The sequence below is a fragment of the Aegilops tauschii genome, chromosome 4 (genome assembly GCF_002575655.3).
Source record: "Aegilops tauschii subsp. strangulata cultivar AL8/78 chromosome 4, Aet v6.0, whole genome shotgun sequence".
NCBI classification, from domain to species: domain Eukaryota; kingdom Viridiplantae; phylum Streptophyta; class Magnoliopsida; order Poales; family Poaceae; genus Aegilops; species Aegilops tauschii.
The window spans coordinates 5,760,497-5,774,253 of NC_053038.3; the positions used below are offsets into that span (position 1 = coordinate 5,760,497).

The 13,757-nt window shown below is 45.3% G+C and overlaps 1 protein-coding gene and 1 non-coding gene across 2 annotated transcripts; one reads left to right on the top strand and one right to left on the bottom strand.

Annotated features, from left to right (window-relative positions):
* The first annotated feature begins 2,548 nt into the window (after nucleotides 1–2,548).
* Nucleotides 2,549–2,619, top strand: TRNAG-GCC (transfer RNA glycine (anticodon GCC)). The gene has a single exon. It is a non-coding gene; the product is annotated as a tRNA-Gly (tRNA).
* Nucleotides 2,620–5,880: 3,261 nt separating this feature from the next.
* On the bottom strand, nucleotides 5,881–7,918 carry LOC109759365 (non-specific phospholipase C4). Its single transcript, XM_020318195.4, has 2 exons — nucleotides 6,579–7,918; nucleotides 5,881–6,461 (listed from the first exon to the last, which is right to left on the bottom strand). The coding sequence occupies exons 1-2, from the start codon at nucleotides 7,777–7,779 to the stop codon at nucleotides 6,118–6,120; spliced, it is 1,545 nt and encodes a 514-aa protein (XP_020173784.1). The 5' UTR covers nucleotides 7,780–7,918; the 3' UTR covers nucleotides 5,881–6,117.
* Between the last annotated feature and the right edge of the window lie 5,839 nt (nucleotides 7,919–13,757).

Sequence of the window (13,757 nt, forward strand, 5' to 3'; positions counted from 1 at the left end):
CATGTACGTATCGATCTGGATTAATTGCTCGGCCGGAGTTCGCTCGACGTTGCGATCCAAGTGCGGCGACCGAGTGAGCTCGCTCGCTCTCGGACCACGTTTCGTTTTCTGTGGCCGTCGATCGATCATCTGGATGTCGTCGTCTCAAGAAAGCATGCCGGCAGTTTTGCCCGGCTTGTGTTTGTTGATAATTGTTTGCCTCGTCATGCACCCGTCTATTATCCCTAGGATGGATTTGCCGGCGCCGACAAACAAAATCTAAGTCTAGGACAACGCCGCGGGACGGACCTGTCCTGCTCCCAGTTGCCCGATTCCGTTGCTTCCAAATCAGACTTGCGAGGCCGCCGAATCTAGCAGCATGTTTGTTTTGTTTCCTTAAATAAAATTAATCAAGCATGATTCTCCTTTCTTGATGTAGTACCACTGTACTGTGCTGGTTATGGCACACACATATCCGGGGGGACAGACACAAGTCTGTGCTTTGCTCCTGTGGTACTACCTACTCTGTACACATGCCTCCGGTCCCCTTTGTTTATGCGCCCGCAACGCGCATACGCGGAAATAAACAAAGGTTCGGTTCGAGGAACGTCCTGCTCCTCGAAACAACGGAATTGTAGAAGCTGCCCCAACCGCTGCGGTGATCTTGGACAAAACAACCATCAATGCATTACATCGTAACGGACCGATACAAACGCACGCCACCACCGCACACAATACACACACGCAACTCAAGATACAAATGTGTCGGGCATTGTCACGCCACCCTAACAACTACCAAGTAAACTACAGATGAGCCGACGGAGACCACCACCATGAGCGATCCACCGACAAGGGGTGAGATGGACAATCCGCCGGAGCAAGGACTCGAAGACGATGGCTGCAAGAAGAACACAACCATAGATAGCCACCACTGCCCGATCCCGTAGATCAAGTTTTCACCCAGAGTGGAAACACCGCGACGGAGCCTACATGGAGGAAACGACTTGGATCGACGCTGCCGCCGCCGCCAGTGCAAGGACTAGGCAAGTGATGTACCCCGGTGCTCATACCCCTCCGCCAACCACCCGCAGTTATGCCGCCCGAGCGACCATGGTTGCGCGGCCTTACCCGAGCCGTGCAATTAGAGAATGAGCAACGCGCCTCCCACCTTGCTGTCGTTCTCTTCATCGATCGACTCCTTTACGACGGACATAGCGGTGGAGGACGACGGTTACAACGACCTTCGGCAGCGAGGTGTCTCCGACCAGCTTGGCTTGGATTGGATCCAGAGCTCCCCCTGTACATGTGTTTGCGTCCACCGCCGAGCAGTCACGATCTATAGGGGGAGCTCCTTCTCCTCCATCATCTTCTTGTCCATCGCTGCAGTTAATGGCGAGGGTTTTGGAAGGGCCGTGATGCACGCATGAGAGTATTATGCATATGTCTGCACCATCGGGTCCATGTGCGTTAGAGAGATGCCCTTGTTCTTTTCCTTACCTAGGGGACTAGTTGGACATCTGGGTAAAGCAAAGCATGATATCTATCTGCTGCAATCGGACGTCCGACGTAAACAAAATTATATTAAGTATCTGCTGCTTTGCTTCGGTTCGAGTCTTGCTCCAGAATTTCGTCTCTCCCCTAAATCCCTGAGCTGATGGCTTTCTATTTTTTGAAAAACAAATGGACTTTATTCAACGGAAATAACAGATACATCGTTTGTAAGGAATGGTACAATCTCAAATATAGGCTCCTCAAACCAATCAATGGTAGAAGAAAATCTAGCTATATACCGGTAAAGTTGGCGCTGAGCTTTCCATCTGTTGATCGACCAGCAAATCCAAACCGTCATCTGTCTCTGGCCGTGGGAGGGAGGGAGGTCGACGTTTAGTTGACTGTCTCCAATATATGTACAAGACGTGACACGGCAAGTCCCTCCCTCCTTTTCACCCCACGGCTTTGGCAATTTGCACGTCGCCGTCACGCGGTCACACGGTGAATGTAGTACGCATATGGTATACAACGGAGCGGTAGCTCTCACGCGGTCTGAAGAAAAGACGGCGCAATTAAACTGGGGCTACACACGTCGTGCAGGAGCAGGCCGGCGATCGCTACGGCAGGGTGGTAGCAATCTACGCCGTGCATGACCACGACGACCGACGACGAAACGAAGAAACTGCTGCGTGCGTTTGAGCGTTTCAAGTCTCCTACGCCGGATAGAGCAGTGCCGGTACATGGGCGATGTGACGGTTGCTGGCCGGAACAGCAAAGCGAGGCCAAGACGATCACGGTTCCTCGACTGAACTGCTCCGTCCGGAGCCCCTCTCTTTCCGGTTTGGCCGGTGAGCCCGTGACATCAGTCGTGTTGCATCCTGATGGCTTCTTGTTAGTATTATTATTTATATTTATTGTGGTCGCTTTCGCTCCGTTGCCGAGGGAGGGAGGGCGTCTGTCCTTGTCACGGGCTCACGCCACTGTGCCATCCTGTGCTACGCGGGCGGGAAGAGAGTTGTCCAGCTCGCTCAGTACAAGCATGCTTGAAATCAGCCTTAATTAAATAGGCAGCATGCGAGCACCAGTGGTCTAGTGGTAGAATAGTACCCTGCCACGGTACAGACCCGGGTTCGATTCCCGGCTGGTGCATTCTCTCTTTTGCCATTTTTCGTTTTTTTCCCCTCCTTCGGAATGTTTTTATCCTTATGCTCTCTGTCTTGTGTTTTCGCCTTCTTTTCAGTGACACTGTTTTCGCTTGTTCCGAGGAATAACATACTACACGAACTAGTATTGTTTTGAGAACCAGAGGAATACTTAATATATTTTTTTAGGTGAAGAGGAATATTTTTTTTTTGAGGGGTGAAAAGAGGAATACTTAACTTGAAGCCTGAGAAACGACCTGCGACCAGACGAACATGGCTGACACCAAGCTGGGCCACTCTGCATCTGGAAAACGCCCCGTGAGGAGGTACGGCCTGCAGAGCCCAAGCCCCACGACCAGCTTCCCAGGCCCACCCGGTCTTTGGCATCTGCAGTCTCTCAAACACAGTCTGCGTCTCAACGTGAACCACGCGCACGCCTGACTCTGCTCCTACTACAGTTCGTTCGACCTGGACAGTGCGTGCCAACAACATACATGTACTTCCTGCAGACGCGGCAATTTGAATGGATTTAAATGGATACACGTCACCGTCCGATATGAATGTACGCGCAGCGTCGCCGATCCAGTAGGTGCAGGCGCGCCATTTCCCAGTGCAGTAGTACAACGGTCGCTGGCAGCCAGGGACCTCGCTTGCTCTAGCTCTAGCTCTAGCTAGGTGGTTGGGTCCTCGGAATTCATCACTCCGGTCTACTGCTCCATCGTTTTCAAGCCGCGGGCGGGGCGCCGACTCGCCGGCGACAGGAACCAGGAACGCACATGGTGCCGCCCAGTACTGACTCCGGCGAGACCGTCAGTGTCAGTGTGTCATTGACTGATCACCCAAAACAACAACAGAAGGTGTCACTGACTGATTCCGTCCTGCTCCGGCAATTCAAACTCACATCATCGTCTTTGTGTGCTGCGAATCCCGTGAGACCCCCGTGACCTTTTTGCTTTCGTTTGAATTTAACGTCGTACCCGCTCTCTCGTGTTACCGTCGATGGTATCTAGCAGCATTTCGACCACCGTTTTGGCTGTGCCCCTGCAGACAGACTGCAGCGAACTTCAGCCTCGGGGTTCAATCACGAGGGTTTTACCCAAATGACGGAGAGTTCAAACCGAGAATCCCGTGGGTCACCAGGACCATCAAGGCCACCGGTGACATGCAATGCAAGCTAGGCCACGGGCACCCTTTTCTTCTTCAAAAAGATCAGATCTTCTAAAGATTAACTGGAAATACAAAGCACCAAAAAAATAATAAAAATTACATCGAGGTCATTGACCAGAGAACGGCCATTGCCGTTGCCAGAAAGAGTCGTCGATGTGCCGCTATCGCCATTTAGGACCCAGCATGGCCTTGTCGATGATAGTCAATAAGTCTTCGTGCACGAACTACTAAGGGCTAGCGCCCTGGAGTCGTTGTCGTTGAATTGATCCGAAGAACTTGACATCAAATCTTGCCGTTGCGTACGCATGGCGTTAAATCCTAACCTTGCTTGAGTGCTTTTACTGACGTTTCTTCCAAAAAAAAAAAATGCCAGACCGTCCACAATGGATCCGCCTCGTGATAGCATATGTCAAACTTCACTCGATTGGCGTTTTACCAGAGAAAATCGGATGTCTCTAATGCAAAACACCTTCAACAAGGGGAATCCGGCCGCATGTTGATGTTGGCCAGTCCAACCAAAAGTCAAGCTTGAGGCTATCATCATCATTACAACTATGAGCCAACCCTCTCCATCAGAAAACGAGGCTGAGCGTCGACAATAGATGATCTAACCAAGGACTAAAATAATTATTTTTGCTCCCGAAGTGAATATTTCCTTGATGTAAACCCCAATATCACCACCCATGTCTAGCAGCCAAATGACACATAAGTAGCCGGCCAAAAGATATACAGCGGAAGTGAACTATGCATCACGTCGCTTTCAGACCCTCTCGTACATCAAATCGCGTGGGTAAACTGTGTTTTTTTCATGAATTTGAAAAAGTTCATAATTTTGAATTCAAGAATTTTAGAATTTGTTCACGACTTTGGGAAAGAGCTCCTTAAAGTGGGAAAAGTTCATGAACTTGAAAACAGGTTTACTATTTCAAAAAATGTTCGTGAATTTCAGGAAAGCACACATATTTGAAAAAAAGTTAATGGATTTCAATAAAATGTTCATGAATTTGATAAATAATATCCATGAATTTGGAAAAGTTAAAGAATTTTAAAAAGGTTCACGGATTTCAAATGTGTTCATGAATTTTAAAAAGTTCATGGATTGGGAAATTATCAATGAAAAACAAATCTCAATTTTGGAAATTGTTTGCAATTTTCATCATGGAGATTGATTTTTTTTCATGAAATTTAAAATAAAAACAAAGAAACGCGACAAAAAGGAAATGTTAAAATAAAAAAAGAGCTCACTTACGTCCTAGCAAACCAGGGCGGGGGGGGGGGGGGGGGTTGCGCCTTTTGCCGGTAACACTATAAGTACCTTCTGAAGAGCTAAATAGGATCTGCCAGAAAATCTAGTGTTTTTACGCTCATGAAGAAAACCTCAGCTTCAAAGAAAAACCGTAACATATTTTTTTCTAAGATTCTGAAACTGTACTATTGCAAAAATAAAATGTTCACACATTTCATACAAAATTTTAAAAACAATTCTTGATTTTTCTAAAAATATTAATATTTTATAATGTTCATGAAAAAATGTTCAAGGGTTTCAGGATGTCCACAAATTATTGAATTGTATGTGATTTTTTAAAAATATTCACAAGTTTCAAAATAATTGTGATTTTTTAAAATGGCCATGAGCAGAAAATTAAAGTTTGAATACAAACCCCGAAAAAGAAATTGAGAAAAGAAAAATGACAAAAACAACGGTTGAAAATCATAAAAAAGAAGAAATAAATTAAAGGCAGCCAATTCCACCAAAACTGTTGGGAAAATCGGAGAAGATAAAACATTGCGATGTACTGTGCAATTTCTACCGATTGACCACTATTCTTTGCAGGGAGCAAAGAATAAGATTTTTACCGACAAAAGTTGTCAACATGGGCTATGGCGTACAGGCCACGGCAATGCCAGCACCGTAGCCGAGATTCCCCCCGCTCAGGCTGAAGCAGAAAGCATATGCCTGCTCTGTTTGTGGTATCTGAAGTTTTTTAGTGAAGTCGAGGCTATCAGCTCTATTTGTTTTCCTCTTCACCCAGAGTTGCATCGCCCTTAGAAAAAAGACAGTCCCAGTTAATCAACTCAGAATATGAGGACACCTCAGCACTTACCGACACATATGCGTCTCACTATCGACAATCAATCTGCACAATGCTTACCATACATGCTGTAAAATCTGCACAATCAGTCTACAACGGCAAGTACCAATCCTGTAGAAATTCACACGTTCAATCATTACCAACACCCCATGTACGTTTTGGGACATGAGCATGACCAAATCTTAGCTATCGTGAAGCAACCAACCAGTCCAACTATTCCCAACAAACAATCCAACCAGCGAATCCTAGGAATGGCCACACGCAAAGCAAGCCAGCATCTTGGAAGCGAAGCCACCCCTCTTCTTGGACGGCGGCAACGGCGACGGCGGCATGGTGGGGATGTGGGACCCATCCTTGCCGCACTTCTTGCAGCGCTCGCACTCGTCCTGGAAGGCCTTGAAGGCGCCGTTGCAGTACCTTGCGGCGTCCGCCACCGTCATGCCCTCCACCAGCTTGTGTGGGTATGTGTCCTTGGCGTGGTCGCCGTTGAGCGCCGCGCCCAGCTGCACCAGCTCCGCCTGGAAGTCCGAGATCGTCGTGTGCTCCGCTGCCTCTGTTGGCCGCATCTTCACCGGCTCAGGCAGCGTGGCTGCATGCGATCCCGACATAACTTTAATTAACACGTGATCTTAAAGCTACTCTCTCGGTCCCATGATATAAAACTACGGAAGAGGGATGAAGATGGACAGAGAAAGACTTGACAGACCAGGGCAATCGGTGCGCGGGGTGTCACGCGTAAGGACGACGTCGAACGTGCCGGCCCATGCGTCGCGCTTGGTCAGGAAGCTCTCGAGGTTGAAGATCTTTTTCACGGTGGCCGGGATGGACGAGTGCTCGAACTCCGATGTCGGGTGCGGCCCTGACGGCCTGTGCACCACCGTCCCAGGCTCGATCCAGGGGGAGATGAAGAAGGCCGGGACGCGGACGCCGAGGCGGTCGAAGTTGAAGAAGAAGGGTGCGTCGCTGACGATGTCGTCGGGGCTGGGGACGCCCACGGGGGTGGGCACGTGGTCATAGAACCCGCCGTGCTCGTCGTAGGTGACGACAAGGAGCGTCTCCTCCCACTGCGGGCCCGAGCGCAGCGCCTCGTACACCTCCTTGACGAACCTCTGGCCCTCGGAAACGTCATGCGACGGGTGGTCGTCGTTGCCGGGGAGGATCTTGAGGTCAAAGTAGCGCTGCTCCACGACGACATAGTTTGGCAGCTTCCCCTCCCGGCAGTGGCGCCGGAACTCGAGGTCGAACGGGTGAAAGTTGCCGATGTACTTGAGCTGCCGGAGGTTGCGGTAGAAGAGCACGGATGGCGGGTACTGGTAGTAGATCCCGAAGGAGTAGCCGGCGTCGTGGAGGGAGTCGAAGATGGTGGTCTGCGGCAGGCCGGCGACGAGCGCCTTGGTGTTGTTGCTGACGAGGCCGTGCGAGGTGGCCGAGTGCACGAAGAGGCGGTTGGGCTGGGTGGACGCCGGGTTGGACGCGAACCAGCGGTCGCACACGGCGAACTCCCGCGCCAGCTCGCGGTACACCGGCACGGCGTCCGGCCTGAACCCGCTCATGACGGTCTCCGCCATGCCCGGCTTCTCCTTCTCGGCCTGCTGCGCGAAACCGCTCATGGGCGGCGTGGGGACGCTGGGCGGGGTGATGGGCGTGGCCTGGGCGTCGACGAAGGGCGTGCCATAGACCTGCTCGTAGATGGCCTGGATGGAGTGGCCGGGGTCCGGGTCCACGTACTGGGAGCCGTCGCGGAAGGGGATGGCTTTGGAGCGGGGGTCGGCAACGACGACGCGGTTGGTCTCGGCGCCGGTGACGCCGTCGATGTCCGGGTTGAGGGATTTCATCCAGCCCAGCATGTGGTCGAAGGAGCGGTTCTCTTGCACCACCACCACCACCGTCTTGATCTTGGCCGCCATTTTCGATCGCTAGTTGCTTGCTCTTGATCCCCCGATCGATATCTCGGCCCGCGTCTTGTGGTTATCTCGCTGCGAGATGGAGAGAATTGGGAGACCAACAGCGTGCTTAAATATGAATATATTGAATACGTAGCTGGGAGTGGAGTTGAGTGTGGAGATGGAAGAGTTCCAAAAGAGGCTCAGTTTTGTTCCAGTGGGATATTCCTTCGCAGAGAAACCCATCAATCAACAAGAAAGAAAATGAACTGAAAATGAAAGGGGACAAGGCTTGCCTGACACCTCAACGCATGAAAAATCTTTGCCGAAGGGAAAAATATAGTTGAGGCTTGGCGGCAAAGCATTCGACAGCGCTGTGCTACCTAATTAAGAATTTATTTAAGCTGCAACTGCGTATTTTTTTAACTATGTACAATAGCAAATATCCACATAATTCATCTATATGAACGCACACACGGCACGTCATGCTGATAATTTAGTTAGGTACGTAGTTGTTAGCACATTTTGACTTTTCAGGAAGTATTTGAAATAATGTTAATTAGCTTCTGCGTCACGAAATTCGTCACATGCATGCATGCTTGCCATCCCAGAAAAACCGTGTCGAACACTTACACTAATAGAAAACAGGGTTTTGGTCCTGGCCAGATCAGAGCATTAGTCCTGGTCGTGTTACGAACCGGGACTAATGGGTGCATCAGTCCCGATTCGAGCAGCCAGGGCGCCGGCCGGGCCTCGGCAGGCACCAGTCCCGGTTTGTCTGACCTTTTTAGTCCCGGTTCCAGACACGAACCGGGACTAAAGGGCCTCGCTCCTGGCGCGGCCCCTTTAGTCCCGGTTGGTGGCTGGAACTGGGACTAAAGGTCTGTCTTCTGTCCCGGTTCTAGCCATCAACCGGGACTAAAGAGATTCGTATATATATGCTCGCCCCTGCCCGCTCACTCCTCTGTTTTTTGGCCGGCCGGTGTGTGGGAGGTGTGTGCTTCTCTGCTCTCACCTCCTATGCACATGAGGTGTTCGATGAAATGTCCGAGCCACACTTAAGCTCTCTCCTCTCCAAGCTCAACCTCCAAACTATATTTTCCCTAAGATTTGTCTAGGTTTGGCGGTGCACCAACTACACAAGTGTTCTAAAAGGTTAGCAATTTCATCCTTTCATCTCTCACCGCTAGTTTAGTTCATTTCAAATGCTCTAGAAGTAGAGTGGCTTGTGGGTTTTAGATGCACAATTTGAGCTCAAATTAACTTCTTAGAGTCTACACATGTGTAGGGTGCCGTCCCGTCCCCGTCCTCACCGCCGTCGATCGCCCGCGCCACCGTGGTGAGCCTCTTGTTCTTATCTTCTTTTTAAAAGGAAAAAAATCTTACTTGTATGATTTAGATATCTACTTGTATAATTTTCTTACTTTTATTATTGTTTGTTATTATATAGTGCCATGGTTTTGGTATCCGCCCCCGCCGGCTCTCGTCGATCTATGATTCGGATGTGGTATATTATCTTTTATAACTATTTGTTTCATTTAGTGTTTATGACAATTATGCCAACCAACGTGACATAGATGTTTTTATCTAGGAGGTATGTGAACCGGAAATTCCAACCGACCGTCTTGTCCAGAGGTTAAATTTGGTTGAAAAAGAAAACAATTGTTTGAAATAAAAATTGAAAAGAATTGAAGAGGAGAAGATGAAATTGGAGTTGCATGTTGCTGATGTCGTCGATGATCACAAGATCCAGATGGATGCAATGCGTTTGAAGATTAGAAAATATGCCATTGATAATGAGGCTTGGTATCATTATGCTGTTGGGTCAATTGTTACCTTAGTTGCGATTTTGATCGCATTTGTTGTTGCATTTAAATGTTTTACATAGTTGTATGTTAGTTCCAATGTATGTTTTAATTAGATGCTCTAGAGAGTTGTATGTTGTTCTATGAGAACTATGTATGAACTTTATGTATTTATTTTTTCAGTGATAACATTTGATCACGATTGTACTTTGGTTTTAATGTGATGATGAACTTGTATTAATTTGGTCAGTTCTCTATTCATGATGTTCTGTAATGGTTTTTGATACAATCAATTATATAATGCACGCAGATGAACCGGCAATGGATGTACGGTGACCGACGCACCTCTGACTACATGGAGGGCCTGCATAATTTTCTCGAGGTGGCTGAGGCAAACAAGCAGAAGGGTTTTATGTATTGTCCATGTACTGTCTGTGGGAATGCGAAGGATCACTCTTCCTTGAAAACCATTCACATCCACCTGCTTGAGAAGGGGTTGAAGCCACACTATAATGTTTGGACCAAGCACGGAGAAAGAGGGGTTATGATGGAAGACAACGAAGAAGAAGAGGATGATGACAACTATCCTATGTTCCCTGAATACGGTGATACTGCAACGGGGGAAGCTGAAGATCAAGAGGCACCAGACGATGTGCCCGATGATGATCTTCGCCGGGTCATTGTTGATGCACAGAGAGAATGCGAAAGCGAAAGGGAGAAGTTGAAGTTCGATCGCATGTTAGAGGATCACAAAAAAGGGTTGTACCCAAATTGCGAAGATGGCAACATAAAGCTCGGTACCACACGGGAATTGCTGCAATGGAAGGCAGATAATGATTTATCTGACAAGGGATTTGGGAAGCTACTGAAAATAATGAAGAAGAAGCTTTCAAAGGATAACAAATTGCATGACAGTACGTATGAAGCAAAGAAGGTTCTCTGCCCTCCAGGATTAGAGGTGTAGAAGATACATGCATGCCCTAATGACTGCATCCTCTACCGCGGTGAGGAGTACGAGAATTTTAACGCATGCCCGGTATGCGGTGCATTGCGGTATAAGATCAGACGAGATGACCCTGGTGATGTTGAGGGCGAGCGCCCCAGGAAGAGGGTTCCTGCCAAGGTGATGTGGTATGCTCCTATAATACCACGGTTTTCACCCTTTTCTTCGCCCTTCTTTCGTTCGTCTTTTTCATTTGCCCTTATGTCTTACTTGGATTGGTTGCTCGTTTGCTTGGCATAATTGTGTGTTTATTGAAAATCAGAAACAAAGTTTATGGATCTACTTAAAGTTTTCTACTTGGATCATCTTCGATCCATGTGTGCTCGTGCTGAAACCCCAACTAATTTAGTTGAGGGAAAATCTTTATATGAGCATGCTCATTTTGTGCGTCACCGTTCATCCGAAAAAGGGAGACTCTTATGGAATCAAATAAATTGTTTGCTATGTTATGCTTGGAATCTTTGTGAACTTTGTGATTTTACTTATTCCTCTAAGAACCCAAAAAAAACACCTTCCCTACCTATGTGAGTTTAATGATAATGAAATCTTATCTTCTTATGAAAAGGGTGTTTACAGTTACTATGATATCGAACAAATTGAAGAATTTGTTGCTTTTAAGGGTGCTTATGAAGTTGCTTCTTTGATTGAAAAGTATGATATTACTCTCTACAAATCTGGAAATTTTGACATACTTAAATATTGCTATGAAAACTATGCTCACAATGCCTATGTCAAAGAATTTATTGAGAGAATGACTGTTGCTTTGGAAGAAATATTGATATGCATGAATCAATAGATAATTATGATTCCGATGATTTGATTGAGATACCCTCCCTTGATGAGTGTGATGCTTGCTATTCTTGTGGCCATGATGCCAATATTTATGGAGATGAATTTACTATAGTCCCTTATGTTAAACATGAGATTGTTGCTATTGCACCCATACTTGATAATTCCTTGAATCAAAAGCATGATTTCAATGATGTTATTATAAATTCTATTAATGTCAATGGTGCTAATAATATGCAAAACCCCAAGCTTGGGGATGCTAGTTTTGCTATGTCCACTACTTATTGCAATGACCATGATTGGGGTGATAATGTGTCTTATGATCTTGAAAATTTATTTATGCCCCATGATAAATATGAGATTGATAATAATGTTTGCAATAATATTGAAAGTGGGTTTGGAAGAGTGTAAACATTAGATCCCACATATTTGGAGAATGTTCAATCTTATGAATTTTTTGATAAAAGTGGGTTTGGAGAGGTCATGACTTTAGTTAATGTTAATACCACTGATACATTTCCAACGTATCTATAATTTTTTATTGTTCCATGCTATATTATATTCTGTTTTGGACATTAATGGGCTTTATTATACACTTTTATATTATTTTTGGGACTAACCTATTAACCCGAGGCCTAGCCCAGAATTGCTGTTTTTTTTGCCTATTTTAGAGTTTCGCAGAAAAAGAATATCAAATGGAGTCCAAACGGAATGAAACCTTCGGGAACGTGATTTTCGGAACGAACGTGATCCAGAGGACTTGGACCTACGTCAAGACATCAACCATGATATCGAACAAATTGAAGAATTTGTCATTTTTAAGGGTGCTCATGAAGTTGCTTCATTGACTGAAAAGTATGATTTTACTGTCAACATATCTGAAAATTCCATCATACTTAAATATTGCAATGAAAACTTTGCTCATAATGTCTATGTCCAAGAATTTATTGAAAGAATGACCGTTGCTTTGGAAGAAAATAATGATATGCATGAATCTATAGATAATGATGATTTCGATGATTTGGTTGAAATATCCCTTGATGAACATGATGCTTGCTATTCTTGTGGCCATGATGCCAATATTTATGAAGACGAATTTGCTATAGTTCTTTATGTTAAAAATGAGATTGTTGCTATTGCACCCATGCTTGATAGTTCCCTCGATGAAAAGCATGATTTCAATGATTTTACTATAGATTCTCTTGATGTAAATTGTGCTAATAATATGCAAAACCCTAAGCTTGGGGATGCTAGTTTTGCTATGTCTACTACTTGTTGCAATGATCATGAATGATTCTTCTTATGATCTTGAAAATTTATTTAATCCCCATGATGAATATGAGATTGATAATATTGTTTGCAATAATATTGAAAGTGGGTTTGGAAGAGTGTCAACTTTAGATCCCACATATTTGGAGAATATTCAATCTTATGAAATTTTTGATAAAAGTGGGTTTGGAGAGGTCATGACTTTAGTTAATGTTAACCCCACTATTTCGGAAGAGTGTCAACTTTGCATGCATGTGGATCGTGTTGAAAATATTTTATGTGATAGCTATTTTGTTGAATTTGCTTATGATCCCACATGTAATTATTATGGGAGAGGAAAATATGGTCGTAGAAATTTTCATGATAATAAATTACCTCTCGTTATGTTGAGATTGCTATTGTTTCTTTCCGCTTCCTTGCATATGCTAGTTTTTGCTTGCTATGATAATTTGTTTGCCTATAAGATGCCTATGCATAGGAAGTATGTTAGACTTAGATGTGTTTGTCACGTGTTTCATGATGCTCTCTTTGTGCTTCAGTTCTTGTCTCTCATGCGAGCATCATTAAAATTATCTATGCCTAGGTAGGGGCGTTAAATGATAGCGCTTGTTGGGAGGCAACCCAATTTTATTTTTAGTTTTTTGCTTTTTGCTTCTGTTTAGGAATAAATATTTGCTCTAGCCTCTGGTTAGATGTGTTTTTATGTTTTAATTAGTGTTTGTGCCAAGTTAAACCTATAGGATCTTCTTGGATGATAGTTATTTGATCTTGCAGAAAATTCCAGAAACTTTCTGTTCACGAAAATAATTTCTAAAAATCACCAGAACGTGATAAAATATTGATTCCAATTGCTGCTGATCAATAAACAAATTTTCTAGGTCTTCCTATTTTGGCTGAATTTTTTGAGTTCCAGAAGTTTGCGTTAGTTACAGATTACTACAGACTGTTCTGTTTTTGACAGATTCTGTTTTTCGTGTGTTGTTTGCTTATTTTGATGAGTCTATGGCTAGTAAAATAGTTTATAAACCATATAGAAGTTGGAATACAGTAGGTTTAACACCAATATAAATAAAGAATGAGTTCATTACAGTACCTTGAAGTGGTGTTTTCTTTTCTTTCGCTAACGGAGCTCACGA